The sequence below is a fragment of the Pectinophora gossypiella genome, chromosome 3 (assembly GCF_024362695.1).
Source record: "Pectinophora gossypiella chromosome 3, ilPecGoss1.1, whole genome shotgun sequence".
Classification (NCBI taxonomy): domain Eukaryota; kingdom Metazoa; phylum Arthropoda; class Insecta; order Lepidoptera; family Gelechiidae; genus Pectinophora; species Pectinophora gossypiella.
In genome coordinates, this window is record NC_065406.1 from 4,782,742 (window position 1) to 4,805,078 (window position 22,337).

The window sequence follows — 22,337 nt, forward strand, 5'->3', positions numbered from 1 at the left end:
TCGTGAAAAACTTGAGGTTGTCTGCTGTCGTCTTCGTTTTATTTCAATTTTATAAAACTATAAATAACTACGCTTATTTCCCGGCTCCTCTTGGCATTTTCCTTCAAGCTATTTCCTCTGCTTAATATGGGAATACTCTCAGTCACGCGCAGCGTTGAGTAAAAAGGATTTTCTTCTTCAGCAACATCATTAAAACCTTTCTTTAAAGGTTAATCTGTTAATAAAATTATAGATGAAATGTCTTTAAATATTTTGCTTAAGCACTAAACTGTGTTTTCAGTCTACAATCTACCTATGTCAATAAAATCCTACGGCTTCATTCTAAATATTGTAAAATCTAAACAGACATACCTAAATACAAAGTAGTTGCGAAGGAAAAACGCACAAAGAAATACGACTTCCTTCCGTACGATTAAGATCTTCAGCCAGAAATCGCTTCCTTTGAATATCTATGGTACTGCCTACTTTAAAAAACCTTTGAAATATCCCTAGCAACACTCAGTTTTGCAATTAAAAGCAGGGAACACTAGGACCGATCATATCCACACTTCAATATTTGAGTACTTGAGGAACGTGTGATGTAGATCGTTTTTATTTTCTAAACCTTTTTTGCATTATTTTCTGTAGATTCGCTTCCCGGCCCGGAGCAGTTCCTCTACCGCCTCTAAGCGTCTGTTTGTGTAAGGTAGTACGCTAAAACACGCGCGGGTCTGGCCAACTAATGCTGGATGATTCTACAAACTAGTTAATTGCCCAGTGTAAGTTAGTCAGCTCCACGCGACCACGCTCGGGTAGACGCGTGCGTGCAACTTACATTGGGCGATACCTAAACATATTTTTTGTAGCATTCAGAGTAAGTTGGTCTGACCCGCACTATCGTGTAAACCAAAACACTGTAATATGTATGAAAAATCCCTAGCATTTAACACCTTATTGTTAGTGAAATATGAGCTTAAAAAAACACTATATGTGTGTTGTGGCTTTACATAGCGCATCGGATCTGCGCGAGGTAAGCGTACACCCCAAAACGTTATACTATATATCCCTTACGGATTAGAATGAATGGATTGGAGGTGGTATAGCCGAGCTGCATTGTGTGACGGATGCAGCAGAGACTTGGTTAAGGGAGCTTAAGCTGGATATTTGATCCACGCAGGATATTTAATTTTTGTCTGCCATACGCAATAATAATAATTGGAATGTCTATGCCCAGTAGCAGCATTTGTCGTAGGTGAGAAGGTTATAAGTAGGCTGTTTTTGTTATGTCAATGCAGCAGTAGTTTTAGGCGTATGAGACGTTCTTTATCTAAAAATTGACGATTCAAAGTGTAACTACGTTAGCTACTGTATACAGATTCAAAGAGATTCAAATATTATTTAACAGAAAGGACGGTTCACTTTCAGAGAGGTGCCTAGTTTTGACACAGCTTTAGAGATAGGTATAGGTACCTATTCCATCGACTGCACTCTCGGATTTGTAATAAATTGGCGTTTTATACGGTTTTAAAACTGTGGAGTGCAACCCTCCTTACTTGTTAAATTCGTATTAAAAGTGGATGGACGTAACAAAGTTAAAGTTTAAAGTGAATACGTGGGATCTTATTTCGTACGTTACTTCCGTATTTTATTACTGATTCATTCTGTTCAGAACTTGTGGGATACATTGTAATAACGTTTTATTTTTTGTTACCTACGTGTTACAGGAGTTTACCGAACGAAGGGTGGTCAATGCGCGTATATGTACCGTTGCTGTTGGGAGTTAGAATAAAACGAAATCTTTGTTGATTATTCAAATTTAAAAATACCTTTCTTCAATAGTAACATAGTTACACTTTGAATCGTCAAATTTTACATAACCAACGTTTTGTCGCATCGTTGAATGTTAAAACACATTCAGCAATATTTTATCTCACTAAATCTAAATATTAAGGAATTTAAACATAAATTCTTTATAACGGGTTGTGAGAAGCTGCAGTAGTTTTAACACGTTGCCAGTCCAGTGCCCCCAACGTGGGGGCACCACAAAATATGATGGCAAGTCCGTGCCCCCACGTGTGGGTCACGGGGTTCATATAACTTCGAACTACGTTTTCGGGCTTGGACTTAGGAGTACGTTTATGTAATTTACTGGACTTATCAGCAAAGGATGAAGTCATAGGATGAAAAAAAAACAATCCACATTTTGTTTTTCGTGCGGGAAATATGAATTATTTTCTACTGAGTAAAACAAAAACGTTATTTTATTAAAAAAATATATTTATTTATATCAAAATTCCGCGACTTTATAATTTGTCTTCAATATATTCATTTTCATATAACAGTTTCAATATCTGATAATGATGCTTTCAGCGTCTATATCTTCCAGAATCCTCTGGATATCCCTATCCGGTAAAATAGACATTTTATGCGCAAAAGTGAACGTACTATATCGGAATCAAAACAACAACTGTTTCGAGTCTCTGATAAGTGTGGGAATTATAATAATTGTTGAACTACTCGCAAAGTAAAATAAAAAATTTACTCCCAAGTCCGTGGGGTCACATTATTTCCTCCTCATAAGTCCGTGCCCCCACATGTGGGTCACGGGAAAAACTGCTGAAAACTGAAAGGAAAAATGATTTATCGGAAATGAAACTTCTTATACGTCGTAGTTACATATAATAACATACGAATTCGACATTATCTAAGTTGGACTTACCGGGTCGAAAAAAAACTTTGTATGGGGACTGTGAACGTGTTAAACGGATCAGAGGTTCGTTATATAAAAATACGATTCAAAGTGAAACTTTTTTACCTACTGAATAAAGATAAGTACATTTTAATTTGAACGTACCTTTACACTCACCTTTAACATTTAAAGAAATATAATCTCACAGTAAGACCATGATAACACCAAATTCTACTACCACCTACGCTTACATTTAAGTAACTCATTTATAACTTTCATAACATAAAACGGCTATATCTTGCGCCCTACATAATATAATTTTAAGTCCTTCGAGTAGCTCGATGAGGGCAACATAGAAAAAAAGGCGGATTTATAGAATCACGATATTTATTTTGTGGCACGAAAAAGCTTACACCATTTTATAACATTGAGTTTTTCTTAACTCACCATAGACAATCTAAACTATTGTAGTATTAAAATATTTATGGTTGACTTGGTCATAAACATAGTCAGTGGTACATTCATCGCAAGATGAACTAAATAGGTACCCACACCTCACCGAGCTTTCTGTTAGACCAACGTTTTTACCCGTGACCAGTCGAGCATAGGATTATTTTCTGGATCCTTATTAATAAACATTTTCTCCCAAGACTGCTCAGAACGTATAACCGATGTTGGAAGGAGTATGATCTTGACATATTTCATAACAGTTTGCCTAAATTCAAGAAACTTATTGTGCAATCATCTAGTCATGACCGTTAGTTTAACAGTTTTTTTTTTCTTGTACCTATTCTTCTTTTTTTTTTTTGTTGTTGTAGTGTTGCCTGGCTGTAACTATTCATACCTTTTGTTATTCCGTTAATTTTTTATTATTATTTTTTTTTTTAAACAAATTCTACATACATGTTAATTACATAAGTTGTGCACGTCTGTAATTGGTGCAAACACTAGTACTAGCCTTAAGAAAGTTTTATTAATTGTTGTGTTTGTACTGTTGATGTGCCTAATAAATAAATAAAAAAAAATATATTATAAATGTTAAAGTGCGTTTGTTTGTTACACTTTTACGCGCTTATGATTTAAGAGTTCAGAATATTCCAGAGTAAAAAATAAAGAAAATCTAAATGAACTTCGCCAACATACCTACGTTGCTTGTCTTCTATAAGTACATCGAATCCACCTACGTAAGTCGTCAAACTCCCGCTATGAAAACCCACATGCTAGGGTTGTTATCTTACGGAAAATTAACTAGAATATTATAGAAATATTGGTGCTAATTCCTGTAAATACCATCTAATTTTATTTTAGGTTATATCTGTCATTTTCTTATCCGCCGAAAAGGAAAGGGACGGGTAATCGACAAGCATAAAATTTATGGAACACACGTCAATTTTAAGCACAAATCTAAAACAACCGTCTAAAAATTCGCCCGGGTTATTCATTTATTTACTCATTCTTCCTAAAATTAAGAGCTGTCAATCATCCGTCCCTTTCCTTTTCGGCGGATAAGAAAATGACAGGTATAACTTAAAGTAAAATTAAGAGATGTCTGCAGGAATCGGGGCCATTATTTCTAAGACTTCGGAATTTATATTCAGTAAAATGTCATCTCCATAATTAGTTTATGTATAATATATTACCCTATATAACATCATCACTAAATTAAGAGCCACGCTCTTGTCGGTGTAGCATTCTCCATTCTTGTCTATGAAAGGCCAGTTCCTTCACCTTCTTATAAGACACGACGTTCGCCTTCTCTTTAATCTGTTCCATGTAAGCTATTCTTGGTCTTCCCCTTCCTCTCTTTCCTTATAGCTTCCCTTCTATGATGTTTTTAATAAATTCGTCGTGTCTTATTAAGTGTCCAATCATCTTGCCTCTTCTGTCCTCAATAACTCTCAATATTTGTCTCATTTCCCTTTCTCTAAATAGCACTGCCCTATATAACACACCCTGTATAACATACTAACCTACTCATGCAGATACAGCCCGGACACTTCATCATCAGACAGATAATCGCCCCATACAATGTTCCATCATGTTAGAAAGAGTTGTCGGTTTTTACGACATCCCGATAAAGATAAGCACCGTACTAAATGTTTTAATTATTCCCCGTCCAACAGACCTGTTATTTAAGATTTCAATCTATCCTTTAAATTCTCTATATTATGCATTGTTTTAAGTTTACGCGGTTAAAAATATGGGGAGACTCATATACCTGCTTTCAACGCAGTAAGAACCTGGTCGCAATAAAACATTTCTATTTCTATTATGTGTTCTCTATATTATGGTTACCCTAGCGCACGGTGACAATAAATGTCTAAACTAACATAACTTGATATTCCGCTTATTAATATGTATTAAGTCTGGAGACGGATAAGACATTTAAACACATACCAGTGGCGTCAGCTGGCTTCGCGCATGTTGATGTTTAGTTTAGGACAAGTCAACAAACTCTATAGTTGATAAGTATACTTAACTCTGCCTTATTATACATCATAATAAACAGACACTATACAGACAAAACATGCATGGGCATTCTATGATAGGTCTAGATTTTCATGATAGGTCGACGCTCATAAAATTCTAGTTGATATTTGACACCAGCTGATGGCTCATCAACTAATTGTCCGACATTAAAATGACCCGTGCTTCCGAAGGCACGTTAAGCAGTCGATCAGAGATACTTATGTAGTCGTTACATAAGCCCTATCAGGGATATTTGGCTGCTCAATAGTAGGAACCCTGACACCAGGGTTATTTTTTAAAATTTATTTCACATCACATAAAAGTTCCTTATATTAATAATTGCGCAAATTGCGGAGCAGGTTGATGAGGTCATTGACCTCACAACTCACACGAGAGAAGAAGAATAGGACCATATTCTCTATCGGGGTGGGAAGACCATAATTCATAACAACCACTTGACTTGACCTGATTAAGAAATATGCTAATGTGACAGAGTTCCCCCCCTACCCCCTGACATAAAAGCTGGTGGATCCACTCTTGTAGTACCAACACATATTTTAGTCTAAAAAGGAAAACAGTCCTTTAGTTTTCGATATTAAGCTTCCAACGAGGCTGGTAGTCAGGTATTTTTTTCAATTACAAATTTCAGTGGATCCTGTCGCGGGAAGGCCTCAGAGGATTAAACCCCAAATTACTCCCACGGGGGAAACTGTCGTATCAATTGAGTTATTGTTTATTTTGTAATTATGTGGGGTTTTCGTGTGGGCCTGTGATGGAGTTTAAGCCGTTATGTGGTATGTTTTGGGTAGAGTTAAGGGTTTTTGGTACCTGGTATTATGATCGTAGTTTAGTAACAGGTAGGTACCTAGTCATCCGCTATCATTTGATTAAAAACGATTAATGTAACCTTTTATTACATACATACATACATAAACTCACGCCCGTAATCCCTAATGGGGTGGGCAGAGCCACAAGTAATCAAAGACAACTTGCAGCCACTGTTGATACGGAACCTTTTATTAAGAGTAAAGTAGTAAATAGTTTCTTAAAGGAAGATTATCGTATTTTTCATTTTCTAAATCTTCTGCTCAGTATTAGATAGATACACAAACACATACACGCAATCGCAGATATACTTAGTAAAGGCATTATAACAAAGAAAACTTAAGACTTAGGGATTTACTACCCAAAATGATGTCATTCCTAACGTTTACATCTAGTGCTGCAAAGAACTTTAGGCTTTTAGCCCTTATTTTAAGACTAGACTGTTAAATAAAAAGCTTAGTAGGCTAAAAACCTATAAAGCCATTTAGTACTTGCGGCTAGGCTAGGGTTAAGCCTATTCAAGCCTATTGGTTATAAGCCTAAAGGCCTTAAAAAGGCCTAACCTTGTTTAAGACTAATTTAATAAAATAAGACGCTCAAAAGGCCTATGAAGCTCTTAGACCTTAAGGTTATTTAGGCTATACATACAGTCCCTTTCTCAAGTAAAAAAAAGTAAAAGTGTGGGTGGGTACAACAAACTTTAAAAACATATATACCTACACAAACACTGTGAAAAATTGATTTATTGTTAGATGCACAACTAGCTAACTAACTATGAATATTGAAAATAACTTCTTACTATCAATTAGTATGGAAATAGTCTAATAATTATAGTAATACGTAACAGCACGTCCCGTCAGCCCCATACAAATTACTTACGCCAGTATTATATAGTACTCTGTGGTAACAGTATAGTAATAGACTATTAGGTATATTAGGTACTTAAATGAAAATATACTTGATCATAACAATTAGTTTTTATTTTACATTGATAATGGTGCTAATTCCTGTAAATACCATCTAATTTTATTTTAAGTTATATCTGTCATTTTCTTATCCGCCGAAAAGGAAAGGGACGGGTAATCGACAAGCATAAAATTTATGGAACACACGTCAATTTTAAGCACAAATCTAAACCAACCGTCTAAAAATTTTACATCAGTCAATAACCCGACACGTTCATTTACTCATTCTTCCTAAAATTAAGAGCTGTGAATCATCCGTCCCTTTCCTTTTCGACGGATATGAAAATGACAGATATAACTTAAAATAAAATTAGACGGTGTCTCCAGGAATCGGGGCCATTGATAGATTAAAATCAACTAAATTCTAAACTTACTAAGGTACTTAATTGTATTCTTTTAAGTGGTTTTTAGAAGTTTATATTTAATTACTTTTTATTTAATATTTTTTACTAAGGGACTACTACCAGTGATACACAATTTCAGACAGTCCCTCAATATTTGTAAAACGTGGCGAAAACAACCGATTTTTAAGGCCAATATCATGTGTGAATTTTATGTAGCTCCAATAATATTATATACATACGTATCGAATTGATAACTCCCTTTTTTGAAATCGGTAAAAAGGCTTTTACTAAAAAATGATAATAAAGACTCCAGTCCCAAAAAGCCTACTACTTTAAAAAAAGCTATAGGCTTTTTAAAAGCCTACTACATTAAAAAGGCTATAGGCTTTTTTAAAGCCTACTACTTTAAAAATGGCTAAAAGTTTTTTAAAATGACGAAGCTTTTAAAGCCCTATTTTACTGGTCTAGTCCCAAAAAGGACTCGGTAGGCTGAAATTTAGGGCTAAAAGCCTAAAGTCCTTTCCTAACGTTTATAAATCTTTTGAGATTTCCCGTTAGAATGCAGCTATCTTGAAAATGTTCCCTTTGCGCGGACGATTTCCGTTCACGCTCGTATATGTGGAGCAAATTATGTTTTTGTGAGTTTAGCTTATTTATGGAATCTTTGCCTACTAGTTCCTTAATTTATTTATTCCATGCCAAAGTCTCCCGCAAATTGCATACTCCCAAAACCTGGTATATACCTGAATAGTAGAACGAACATCAAGACTAAACGAAGATTGAAGATGAAGATTACTTGAGATCCCAGTTTGTTTGATCTCGTGCCAAAATAAGGGAACTTTCAAATATGATAACTATTTAACATTCGGCAAGTATATGTCTATACTTTAGCACAGAATAAACAAATAAGTAACTTTAGTTAATACATATGGTGAAAGAGACCACCAGCGCTCTCCATTTCCCAAACCACAATAAATCATGGAAAAAATACAAGTTTCACAAATGCCATTGAAAATAAAAGAAGTAGGTATGACTGACTGGCGACTGAGAAATAAGTTATGTGCCCACCAGCTGCTCTCAGTTAATGCCCGGTGCCCACTATCGGTGGGTATCTGTGCGGCTCGGTACAGCTCAGGCGCCTTACGGCGGCTTCGGGCGCCTTCGGCAGTCGTAACCATACTTTGTCGAAGTTAACCTGAAACTAGGCTCGGCGTCCTTAAGTATGCTTACGACTGCCGAGGTAACTCTCAGGCGCCCGAAGCCGCCGTAAGGCACCCGAGCGGTATCGAGCCGCACCGGTACCCACCGATAGTGGGCGCCTAGCCTCACTGTTCTGTTTGACTGGACAATTCAGTACCCGGTAGTAGGGTGATAGTTAAAGCTATAGTCACAAATAAAAAAGTAAGTAGGTACCTACTTTTATTAGATACGTAAGTAGATAAGGTGTTTTGACTACATACTAATGTCTTATCTTGTAGTTTTTACGTGACCTCCTAAACCCCATTATAATTCCCACCACGCAGGGTTGGCTGGGAGATCTCTTTTAGTGATAAACCCGCCTTTTGATAATGTTTTTATTGTTTTGTTATCCTTGTTATGTGTATATAAAAAGCTATCTTATTACTCGACAGGAATTGCTTGCATAATATGTATTTATTGTACATAAAACTAAATTAAGTCAAATAATAACAATAAATAATAATAATTAAGTTAGTATTTGTGTGCAATAAAGTGTTTTATTATTATTATTATATGTCTTTTTCATATCTCGGGCCTATGGAGGCCCGGACTTTTGGAAGGCGTGCGTGGGGCCGATATTATTATTATTAAGTCAGACATTTTATCTCATATCTCAGTAGGTACCTAAATCAAAAAGAAATCATGACGATAGGTCTTACAAAACCCTACAATTTCATTTGGAATAGGTACTGTGAACAGCTAGCGTGTCCTATCCTTACAATGTGCCCAGGGGAGTAAAAGTATTATCTGAAGCTCTTTCATGTCCCGTTTCCACTATATTGGATCACGCGGTGGACAAATCCGGTAGCCACGAGGTATTTTATTCAAAATTGTCCACCCGTCGAGGTTTCAATTCTCGTACGATTGAATTTTGAACTGAGACGACACGGGGCGTACCTACGAGCTACGCGTGTAACGGAGTGTGACGATAATTTTCAGAACAAGTTTTCTTCTTTCTTCGAGTGAGACTTTTTGAACTATTGATTGTGTCAAGAGGGAATTCGATAGGGTAAGAAAAAATTTTTATACAAAAATCAATAAGTATTTGTTATTTCATTTACCACTTATTTGGTGATTATGTGTTATAAATAGAAATGTTTTATTGCGAACATGTGGTCGTACAAAATGTGATAAGTACTATAAAAATACAGAAATAAGTATTAAAGTATCAACATGGACCCGGTAAGGGCACTGCTATTAACCCTAGATTCGTGGTCTACTGCAGCGCGGTGGCTTTTGCTTATAAGTACTTATGTTAAACACATTAGAAAACATAACGCCTCTGAGTCCTTTTTTTTCTTTATTTTAAAAAGGGTTTTTTTCTAAAAGAAAATGTCACCCTCGTAGTGGTGCAAATAATATATAAAAAAAACTGTTGAAAAAATTCTACTTATGATCTAACGTTCTACGCCCTTCTGAACGACTCCGAATAGACCTCTAGCTTCCACACATGTTGGGAAAGCTAGAATCCTATTACAGAGACCAACATTATTTCTTATTTTTGTCATAAATGGCCGAAAGCCGCTAAGGGGTAAGGGGGAGAGCGCGTCGACTTTGTCTCGCTCGCACTTACGTGTTAAACGGTACACGGCTAGAATGAGATTTATGGAGCATCCCGGGTGGTAGCATTAAACAGCTGTAGATATTATACCCAATAGGATAATACAGTAGAAGATAAACTATCCAAGTAAATAAAAATAAAAGCGTTTACGTCCCGAGCAAGGAACTTGAAACAAATTTTCCAGTAATTGCACTAAAGTTCACAATACAGCTTAGTCGTTTAAATTTTATCGCTCACGTGGTGTGTTGGGTACTCCTAATGTTTATGGCCAACTATTAAATACTTGGGCACTTTACCATTCCAAACGATGAGTTATAATTTCTGTTTATTAAAACACTTCGCCACGTCTTGCTCGTAAAATTATTATTATCATTATTATATTACAGTAGTAAAAATATTCCTTATATAAGTGGAGCACGTTGTCGTATATTTAAATATAGTATACTTTAAATATTATTTAGGATTTTTATTTTATTTTATTAGTCCCTTTTCTCTCGCTTCTCCGCTCTTGTAAAGAGCTAAGATATAAGGTGAAATACTAATAAAAATAGAACTACCCCGAACCACTCGCAATAGGTGGTTCACACATCATGTCAGAACGTAAATAAACTTTGCTATCATCGGGTAAGCAAAATTACAAGTTGTCAAAAATTTTGCATTTTGCAAAACATAACAAAACTTTGTAAGTATGGAAGAAACAGAAATAATTAAGCCAGTAATAAAGGCGAAAGATAAAGCAGCTGAGCATTTATTTATTTATTTGTACACAATAAAACAGACACAAGGAACATACAAAGAAAACAGATATTACAGGTAAGCTTATCTCTAATCAAAGAGATTTCTTCCAGCTGACCTACGTGACGAGAGAGACATTCAACGTATAATATCATATAGAGTACATACGCGTACAAATTATTTAGAAATTATTTACACTTATATAGGACAAAATATAAACCTAAACCTACAAACCAGCATTCAACAGCATACTTCTTTAAAGCTTATTTATCTGGGAAGTTTTGCAATCTGCCCATAAGAAGCTGGTCAATAAAAGCCGAGAAGTGAAGCACGGGTGGATCGCCTAGTCCAATACAATACAAGAAGAGTACCTACAGTTTGTTGTTTACTGAAACTTCCGTAAGAAATACCGGGTTATGAAATACTATATTTTCATAGACCTCTTCACAGAACGTCATCATCAGCCGTACGACGCCCACTGCTGGGCATAGGCCTCCCCCAAGGATCTCCATGACGATCGGAGAATGCACGCTTCGCAGAACGTAGTTACCTACTATTGTGTAGGTATTGCGGAGAACAAGGGTAATAGAAAAGAGAGTTGGTTTTATAAGGATAATATTTTACCAAGAAACAATGACTCATTTTTACTCGGTTATTTGATTTGTGCGATGTAACGGTATCTAGGTTGTTATATTTACATTTTATAGGTAGGTCAGTAAGTACCTAACATCTAGAGGAAAGAGACTGCTGAAGGCTATTCCAGGCCTCTACAGTTCTTATAAGGATCGAGAATACAAAGCGTTTCTATCCTAACATAAGTAACTTGATCATTTTTGAATTCATGTTACCTATGTCCAACTATTGAGCACATTAAAATTTCACAATATCCATTATGAAAACCATATCTAAGGCATAGTGATAGATCTCAATGTCGGCCGTCACTGTGCCATGATCTTTGTCATAATCATAATAGCATGGACATCCACTCAATATTATGTGATAAAATCAAACCTGTTCTATAAATAACACATCATCATCTCCCTAGAATTATCCAGTTTTTCACAGGGTCCGCTTACTTAACCTGAAGATTTTGACAGGTCCGGTTTTTTACAGAAGCGACTGCCTGTCTGACCTTCCAACCCGCGAAGGGAAAACCAGCCCAATACAGGATAGGTCACATACATCCGGAAAATACATTTCACGGGAATGTGGATTTCCTCATGTTTTCCTTCACCGCTGAGCACGTGATAATCATTTATGACCCAAACATGGATTCGAACCTGCGGCCGCAAAATGAGAGGCAAGCGTTCTACCAACTGGGCCACCACGGCTCCAAAAATAACTCCTGCATCAATATTTTATAGAATTAAGCTTGTGGGTTTGGATGTAATAGGTAATCTCCGAAAGTACTCATCCGGGAGACACCTACGTACGACCTCATCTTCGTGAAACACCTACATACTTGCATACATGTAAACTCACGCTTTTTCTCACCGAGGTAAGCAGACTGTCGTATTAATTTCATTCGTTCCGATCCTGCCATACTTTCTTCTTCTGAAATACCTTCTGAAATAAATAGCTAAGTCGTGGGAACAACTACTTAGTTAAAATAATTTTATTTAGGTATAATATACCTGACAGAGGGCAGCAGTAACTGTCAGTACTATTCAGAGGCGTAGGACAGTTCTAGTACAGCATCTCACTTGCGTCAGACAGAATACCTACTGCGGAACGGATAGCGAGAGGGAAACCAGCTCTATTTTTCCTTATAAAAGTATCATGGAAAATGCTACACCGACAAGAGCGTGGCTTTTAAATTAAAGATGATATTTTTACTATGCAGTCACCATAAACATAAACATGTTTATCAGCATCAATAGAAAGCTATTATAACTCTCAGTATACCTATTGCTAAGATCAAATATAATTGATTTTAAGTAACTATTTTATCACATTCCGCTTTCCTCAAATCCGATGTGAAACATCGTAAACAAAACCTGTCTAACGACTAGAGTATTTCCTCTAGGGTAATGAGGGGTCCTCGACACACAGACAGGTGCCAACCCTTCGTCAGAGGGCCGCCTAGCCTGTGGGAAAACGTGTGAACAAATTCCGTAGACAAAGTTTATACAATATACATACTAGTTACTGGTGATGCTTTATAAACTGCCACAATCCCAACACTTCATTAAAAAATCTCATTCTTATGCACGGAATAGAAGATAGAGGTTGGAAAGGCCCTAACGCGCATTTTGTATAAAAACCGCATCCGCTATCAACGGTTCAACCCCGCTCTTTTACTACTACTCCTGCAACCAGATAACTACAATAGCTTTACTGCTTCACAAAATTTCATAGTCACTTTCATTCATTTTGCGTTTTCTACTGTATGTTCCGGAGCTCGTTCCCAGTCCAGAGAATCAAGCGTCTTCAGATATTGCATCAGCGCAGTAGATAATGGAAGTCCCAATACTCCATACTTATGGATGGGAAATATCCCATCCCGTGTCAAAATGAAATACGATTTCTTGGCTTATACTATGAGCCACCATAATCTCGGCCGAACCCATTGCGCATTGTGCCTAAACTTCTATTCTCGCTATATTCAGTCCGGTAAATCTTGAACTTTGTATGGCAAACGGATTATTTCAGTTTGACAAAGAGCATCTATCTACCTACGGAAAATCACTTCGTATATGTTGGGTTGAGAGAGTTAACAGTCCCATTTTATTGACATAAATTCATGGAAAATTAACGTATGGGGCTGAATCTCAAGAGAGCACCATCCAGATTTAGAGCAAAATAATGTCCAAAAAAGTTATGTACGTCGCCAACTTACCTACTTATATAAAGTTCTAACTTGATATAGGTATTTACGCAAAAAGACAAAAGATTCTACGATATTCGCGCGAATGATATTGACTTACGGTTTTCTAAAGTCCAGCCAACTCCACAATATAAGCGAGACAAGAGAAAGAAGGCGCTCACTATAATCTACTAAGCAGAAAACAACGTTACCTTTTCTAAACTCCAGTCCGCCATAGGCCCGCGTTACTAACCGACCAGTATTTGAGATAGACCGACCATATACTCTTCGTACTATATAATTTAACAGGCCATAACCAAATAAGTCTGAATAAGATTAGAATAATCGAGTCAAATTCTACTTACCCCAAGAGATAGCTTTACGTGGGTCATTTTTCATTTTCTTGTCTGATTTGCGAAAGCGTTAATCATTTCTGAAATTAAATAATTACTTAGGGTACCAGAAAACTTATTACAAAACCAGATTATGTTATTTACGGTGTACCAGGGTACCCGAGTCCTCTGGGAGGGTGACCTGATTTCTTCACTTTACTGCGGTAATGGACTCCGTATAATATTGGCGTCATTATTGTCCTACTCCCCAAGGAGTACGGCAAGATTTCATTCACAAGCGCAAGCTTCTATTTTGGTCTGAAAATACCTTAGTTATTTGTAATGTTTATTGGAAAAATCAGAGTAAAATGTATTTTCAATCAAGCTTCACCGGGATATCCCCCTTTATATTAAGGTTTTTAAGCGGGAATTCCCTAGTCGTGCGTAATTTATTTTAGAATAAGCTTGAGGTAGGTACCAAAAATGTTTCTTTGATGGTAACGTTTCTACACTGTTTTTATAAATAATTTACACGCACGATTTTAACTTATAGACATAAAATACCTACTATCCTTTTATATGGGTAAGATTTAGTCCTCAATTTCAGTATTTCTTCTTTTAGGTATTCTTCTATTGTGTGGGCTGTGAGGTAGATCACCAACCATAGCAACCCTGGTGTCAGGGATATCATTTACTCAGGTGAATAAAACACAATTTAGTACAACTACTAAATTTTTAATCGGATCCAACAAGTTATTCTTAAGCAAAATCCTTAATAACTCAATCTTAACTAAAACGTAATCGCTAGAACATTTCATACCTCTCATTAGCATGTCAGATACAAAAATATGTATATCTTATAACAACCGAAAATGCACACGTTTCGAGCTATTAGATAAAACAAAGTCAGCACTAAGGTACCTTACTATGGTATCTTATGTATATATTCACAGAGGCGTCCGCTTGCAATATGAAGCCAGGCCACCCGCGGCTGTTTGCTAGCCTGGAACAAACGAGATCAACTTCAGTGCACATATTAAAAACTTAAGGGTGCCTTCAAATTAGCCGCTTTATGTCGCGGCCCTTGATAAATCTATAAATAAGCAATGCGGCTAATTTGAAGACTAATCGGCAATACAGAGCAATAGCACAAGATCGACTTGTAATGTTTATATATTACATTTTTATGACGAGAGCGCGGTATCCCAGAGAAACGCTTGAATTTCACTGTGCCTTTAGAATTTGTTTTCGTGCCCAGCGGTGATGGAAAACATTGTGAGAAAACCCACATTCTCGAGAAACGCGATACGGAAAAACACATCCTATATTGGCTGGTGTTGCAGTCGACGCAATGTATTAACAGTGTAGATAGATAGAATTTGTACAGCACAAGTAATTTCAAGAGTTGATCAATTTAATTTTAAAGTCAAGATAAAAAAGAATGAATGAATAAAAAAGTATCTATCCTGTTCTCATGGCAATAAAAATAAACAAAATAATTTTACTTGTCTACTCCATAACCTTTTAAAGCAACAAATGCAACTTGTCCTATTGCAGGCTTGAAACAACCCTATATTTCCAAAGAAACAGACAAATCTACTCACCACTATAATTCTTTAAGTATCGCTCTTCCAAAGCTTGATAGTCTTATCATTTTCAAGTGCAGCAGACGCAATGATGTTCTCGGTGGGGTGGCACGCCGTGCAGAGCACCGTGTCAGTGTGGCCGGACAGCCTCTGTACAATCTCCTTTGACTGCAAGTTCCAGATGTACACCAGGTTGTCTTCAGACCCGGATACTATCCACTGTGGAAGAAAAATATGCTTAAGTATTTTGAAGAATTTGAAGAATGAGGAGCTCGGTGGCGCAGCGGTAAACGCGCTCGGTCTGCGATTGTTGAAGTTAAGCAACTTTCGCAAAGGCCGGTCATAGGATGGGTGACCACAAAAAAAAAAGTTTTCATCTCGAACTCCTCCGTGCTTCGGAAAGCACGTTAAGCCGTTGGTCCCGGCTGCACTAGTAGTCGTTAATAACCACCAATCCGCACTGGGCCCGCGTGGTGGTTTAAGGCCCGATCTCCCTATCCATCCATAGGGCAGGCCCGTGCCCCAGCAGTGGGGACGTTAATGGGCTGGTGATGATGATTTTGAAGAATAAGGTCGCGCTTTCGACCGACCTTTTGCGTTTTCACACTCATGCGTATACTGTACGAAGACTGGTTCGTGACGTCCAACCAGAACTAAGTGTGCCATAATAGTTTAAAAGATAGTATTGTTCCTTTACGGGTAAATATGCATGCCCTGTAGTAATTCGTACGGAAATGTGTCCAAAAAGATAATCAGTATTTTACTCTGTCAGATTTGCTATCAGATACTTGTAAACATTTGCACGGACGCGTTTTCTGTAGTTGTGCCCGATTCCATATGTCATACCACTATGAATGAAAGGCCTGTGGTCAGTGTTCATGAAAGTATTACATCCCTTTGTTATACTATTATACTTGTACTGTTTTAGCTGTGGTTAAGACTAACCTACACTTCTCTTGTTGCTACCCAAACAACCAACTTCTTAATTACTTCAAACTTTCATTTCATCAGATAGTTGGGGAGAATTTAAGATACAGCATTCGTAACATATTTGCTGATGAAGTGAACAAACAGACCTGTTCATGGTCTTCAAAAGGACACAAAGTAACAAAGAAAAACTTCAGAAGTTATTCTCCTTCCTTATCTTCCTTTTTTGGTTGATGAGGTTGGTAATCCATCTCACAATTCACACGATAGAAGAAGAAAAGATTAACTTATATAAAAAAGCAAGAGCTACTACAGAACTAGCCGTGTATGTTTATGTGCAATAAATGATATTGATTGATTGACGCTAACCTTTCCACCAGTAACACTGAAGTTGGCGAAGATGCAGTACTTTTCATTCTTGTGTCCCGTGTATGTCTTGAGGCACTTTCCACGGCTGTAGTCCCACAGTTTGAGCGTGTTGTCCAGGGTAGCAGCGAGGATGTACTTGCCGTTGGGAGAGAACTTTACGAAGGAAACCGGAGGGTTGTCGTCGTCGATCAGAGTCTTTAGGCACTGCCCTGATGCTGTGTCCCAGATTCGACTGTGAAGGAAACATCACAACATAAGCTCACAACTATAGCTTATTATAAACGGCGATACGGCTCACCAACCTATCACGTTGGTCTAACAGAAAGCTCAGTGAGGTGCGGGTACTTAGTTCATCTTACAATTGGTGTACCTATGACTACCCCAATTGGGATATAATCGTGATCTTATGTTATGTTAAATTCACAACTATATTACCAATTGGGGTAGTTAGAGGTATGACGAATTAAGTATCCGCATCTCACAAAGCTCTAAAGGATAGATTAGTAATTTTGTTTTATTTGGATAGGAAAAGATGATAAAAGTAATAGTAGAGATACATTGAGACAACTCAACAGTTCTTTTTCGTTTTATAACTGTCCACTGAATATTTTAGAGTTTAGAATAGTCATAAATACGCGCCAGTGCCTAGAACCATCTAAATTTAAATAGAATTTTATTGTAAACAAGCATTTTAATATTTGTATTATATAAATATATAACTTACCATAAACCATCGTAACTTGAAGATACAATAAGACTCCCATCTCTATTGAAATGTACTGCTGAAACTGGATCTGAATGTGCTGGTAACGTCTTCAAACATTTACCTGTTAAACAATAACGGAATTTTATTGTTATGCCACGAAAAAATATAAAAAATTAATGGATGATATTTTTTAAGCAACTGAGATTCTTACCAACAATTTAAAGGAACAATGCATATCTAATAGAACTATACATGCACAACAAACCTTTCTACTCTGCCTGCTGGGTATGTCATACAAAAAAAATGGCCTACAATAATAATATTAATGGAGAAAGTGACCACGTCTGTCTGTTTGTTGTCTTCACCTAATGCGGTTGATTGATTTGGGTGAAAATTGGCACTTAGTAAATCGAAAACTAGAGCTTGACACTGTACAAAAATCTCATTAAAATGAAATGAAAATTCTCACCGTGTGTCACGTAACGCGCAAGTGCGAACGAGTTTTAGTACGCGCACTCTCCCAAGGAGTAGGTCTTTGGGTGCTTACGACCTTTTAAGACTAAAGTAAGACCTAGAGGGGGGAAATCGAGTTCTTCTTGTCGTGCCTCCCCATTACTTGAGGTTCGCAATTAGCTCATGGAACATGTGCAATACGGAATAGCTCTTCGGCAGAGGTCGACGCCCGATACGCATTAGTGCAAAGAGTTATCGCTCTATACGTTGTATTATTCTTTATTCTACGCCTAGAGTAAAATAAAAGCAAGCTCTCACCTGTCCTTACATCCCATATTCGGACACTCTCATCAAAGCTGCCGGAGACGATAAGATTACTTTGAGGGTTGAAGTTACAGCAGAACACGTAATTGCTGTGTCCTTTCAGTGTCTTTAAGCATTTGCCCGAGCTCAATTCCCACACCTGAAAATAAAGAGATGATTTTAGTAATGTTACGCAACGTGAAATCTCATTATAACCACGTGCCACCTTACCGCGAAAATGCGACCGAGACAGGCAGCCCGTGCTCCCTTAATCCTTAACGACTTACAGCCATTTAGACTAAAGTAAAACCCAGAGGGGGTGAGGTAAACCTGGCTCGACAACAATACGAATTGGTGCGGGACGGAGTGTCCATTCTATATATACTTATTATTCTTTATTCTATGGCAATGTTGTAAAACATGGTGCAATAGTTATAGCGTCGTGCAATAGTACCATTCTACGAATATGTGAGTGGACACTGGTTGCATAATCTACGCATCTAGTCCTTCAACAGGGCAGTAAGTCGAACGACAACAGCTTTACTCAACCTATAGTCTCTGCCTTGTGTTGTAAATGAACGACTAGTGTAAAGGACAACCGTTATACAGTGTGTCCCACGATGAAGTGCAGTCCCGAAAGAGGGTGAATTTGATGTCTAATTTCACACCCTGTATAACTAGTATTGGAAATACATTTTTATTTTTATTTCTTTTTTCAGCAAATTAGTCTTAAATTGGTACAGTCATGAGCAATATCATATACCCACTCTAGAACCCTCGAACTATCATATTTACTTATGTTGTATTTATATAATAAGTAACCATTCGCTAAAAATGTTATCTCTACAAATCTAGTGGGCAAAGTACACAAGTTGCAAATTGATTATGTCGCTAGAGAAAGAAAAAGCTGCTTTTGTAGGTACTGGAAATTTATGGTATTGTGTTAGACATATACATAATATATACGTACATAGATGAACTCAAGCCTATTACACAACAATCATTATAATTTTGATTTCTGGGAATAACTACAGACCTTGGTGGACTCCCTCTATAGCTAACATTTATAATAAAAAAATAATAATTGTATAAACAATACAGGACTAAGATTTTATAGATAAAGATTTTTTTACCTCATTTAATTCATGAGGAAGCTATGTGAGATTCTATAAACTTTATCAGTTCACTGACAAGATAAACAGACTTATCTATTAAGACACCTATGTTGTAAGTGATAAGAGGTCAATTACCGTGAGAAAGTTAGAAAAGTAAATGTAAGATTATGACATGATCATGATGATTGATGATTATGTTAAGTTGGTTTGGACACATAGAGCTGATGAAGGATAATAGGATTACGAAAGCAGTATATAAAGCGAAGGGTGTTGGTAGAGCTGGCAGAGAAAGACCTAGAAGGACTATTGACCAAAGAAGGACCATTGAAGGATACATGGACTAAATTGGAGATGTCCTCAGAAAAGGTTCAGTACAATCGACTCTGAACCAGCATGCAAAATCAGAAATCAGAACCATTTATTCAACGTAATTATCATGGATAAACTTGTTGAAGGTCAAATTGTGTATGAAACAACTAATGAATTTGGATGAAGCAAGAGAAGTATGTCAGGATTGAAGCAAATGGAATTCCATAGTGTCTCTCAGTGGGAAATAGGCGTGAGTTTATGTATGTATGTAAGAGTGCAACTTAAATAAGTTATGTTTTCTATACCAACCTTCAAGGTCTTATCATCACTAGCACTGACTATCAACCTGCTATCAGAGGACCACGCCACGTCACTGATGCCCATCTTGTGTCCGGCTATAGTCTTCTCAAATTTGCCATCGTATGCACCCCACACTTTAATAAGTTTGTCCGCAGCTGGAATCATACAATTTAAATTAATAACAATATATTTATGGATATGTTAATTTATCACTAAATGCACCTGCATTTATATAAGATACATTTATATTAGTTAATATTTTTGGAAGTTAATAAATATATAAGATACATTTATATTAGTTAATATTTTTGGAAGTTAATAAATTCTATGGATGCAAGGAACAATTTGATGTGATAATTAAAGCACATAATAACAATGTATAATTTGATGTGATGTCTATACATAACATTAAGTAATTTGAAAAAGTTTACATGTACCAAAAGTATGATTTAAGTACCTACCTACTTAAATCACACTTTTGGTACATTTTTCAACTCTACAATGCTATTGATACCATTATATACAAATATTTATCACTTTCTTTATTTTTATTACTCAAATGATTATAGATATTTATGCAAGATATCTATAGGTACAATAGTACTGGTTAATGCCAGTACAATAGTAACTTGTAATTTTGATTTGTTCATTTTACTATTTATTTATTTGTTTATTTTTTTATTTATACTAGGTAACTTGTGAAATTGAAAATCAGTAAACAAGTACACATCTTTCACATGTGAACTCTTGGTCAAATCCCAATTACAGAACTACTGTGAATTGTCAAGAATGAAATAGGCAGTAACTGTACATGTTAAATAATCTACACATTGTGTAACTATTACATTATTCATGTAGGTAGGTTGGTATTGGTAGGTATGCAGTGAGAATGACCCAAAAACTCAGTGTGCTGACCATTTAACTTATCTGCCTACAGGGTCATATGAATGTTTAAGTATAAATTATCATAAGCTAAGTAGCCATAATTAACTAATGTCCAACAAGTAGGTACATACACTTACTACGTATGAGTCAGTTAAACAAAAAACTATGATTGCAAAAAAGCCATGAAAAAATTTACACATGCTGGCCTAAGTACCAGGATGCAAGAGAGTGATAGTTGATACAGATTATTTTAATCTGTGGTCTATTAAAATTGCACAAGAATTGGGTCAGCCCAAGCAACTGTCATATGACAAAAGTTTACTGTTTGCATAGAAACAAAATAAAGTATAAACGAGGCAAAAAACTTCCGCCACTAGTCAAGGCCACTATGAAGACAGTCATCTAGAACTCCGGCTACCTGATAATCTACTTGTAGACTGTTCTAGCAAACTGCACATTCAGGCCAAACTATTTTTACCGAACTATTTACAATGTAATGTCACATATACTTACAAGAACTAGCCAGCCATTCTCCATTAGGACTGAATTTCACTGACGATACAGCTTTGGTGTGGCCCGCAAGGGTGAATTTTAGGGTGTAGTTCGGCTTCTGAAAACCGATAACGAATTTAGCGGCAAATCACACGTGCGCGACTTAGAACTTGAAGTTACATAAACATGTGCGGCGCATACTGACGCAAAGACGTGAAATACGCGCCATATGCCATAACTTACCGCTACTGATGACTTGTTCGACTGAGGTGTGCTCTGTGATAGCGAATTTGGGCCGGCAAGATTGGTAGATGGCCCACCGTGCGTTTGGTGTGCGGCAGGATGGCCTGGGCCCGGTCCTAGCGGCACCATGTTTCAATCTTCGACGCACTACGCTTTTCTTTGTTCGTCAGCCAACGCAATCACTAACACACACTAAACCACAATTCAAACAATACTTTGGACACGGATAAACACGTAAATCTTCACTAATTCGCGAGTTTTCATATATTTTAACGTAGATTTTCAAAGAACATTCTAATTCCGGGCGTCCCAATGCGTGCATATTTCGCGTAGAGAGAGCAATGCTGCCAACATGACGTATGCTAAAATCCCTCCCACGGTCCTCCCACCAGCGTCTATACTCTATGTTTCCCCTTAGAGATGCGACATTAAAGAGAACTGATTCGGAACTAGTCAAAAAAATAATAATAGTGTGTGTAGTGTATAGTTAATTTAAAGTGTTAATTGTACATAATTTATTTTATTTTGAGTTCTGTTTATTTGTTTTAGTTTTATTTGAATTTTATTTTTGTTTTGTTTCATTATTTTCAAATATTTTTGTTTTGTAACTGTTTTGTTTATGGTGTAATAAAATACTTTACACTATTTTAGTACTAATTTTCAGTACTATTCTTTTCTCTTTGTAATAACTTGGGCCTTCTTTGG

At 36.7% G+C, this 22,337-nt stretch overlaps 1 protein-coding gene across 1 annotated transcript; it reads right to left on the reverse strand.

Annotated features, from left to right (window-relative positions):
• Positions 1-14,658: 14,658 nt before the first annotated feature.
• Positions 14,659-21,985, reverse strand: LOC126380618 (WD repeat-containing protein 5). Its single transcript, XM_050030154.1, has 8 exons — positions 21,633-21,985; positions 21,411-21,507; positions 20,022-20,167; positions 18,304-18,448; positions 17,551-17,653; positions 16,827-17,058; positions 15,549-15,749; positions 14,659-14,947 (listed from the first exon to the last, which is right to left on the reverse strand). The coding sequence occupies exons 1-7, from the start codon at positions 21,759-21,761 to the stop codon at positions 15,561-15,563; spliced, it is 1,041 nt and encodes a 346-aa protein (XP_049886111.1). The 5' UTR covers positions 21,762-21,985; the 3' UTR covers positions 14,659-14,947; positions 15,549-15,560.
• Positions 21,986-22,337: the final 352 nt, after the last annotated feature.

What these genes read in the sequence shown, in the direction of transcription:
- LOC126380618 (XM_050030154.1), bottom strand. Translation starts at nt 21,761, where the DNA reads ATGGTGCCGCTAGGACCGGGCCCAGGCCATCCTGCCGCACACCAAACG. An exon ending in AGAATGGCTGGCTAGTTCTT is followed by an intron (nt 20,168 to 21,410) that starts GTAAGTATATGT and finishes GTATGATTCCAG; the next exon opens with CTGCGGACAAACTTATTAAA. An exon ending in AATATGGGATGTAAGGACAG is followed by an intron (nt 17,654 to 18,303) that starts GTGAGAGCTTGC and finishes ATTGTTTAACAG; the next exon opens with GTAAATGTTTGAAGACGTTA.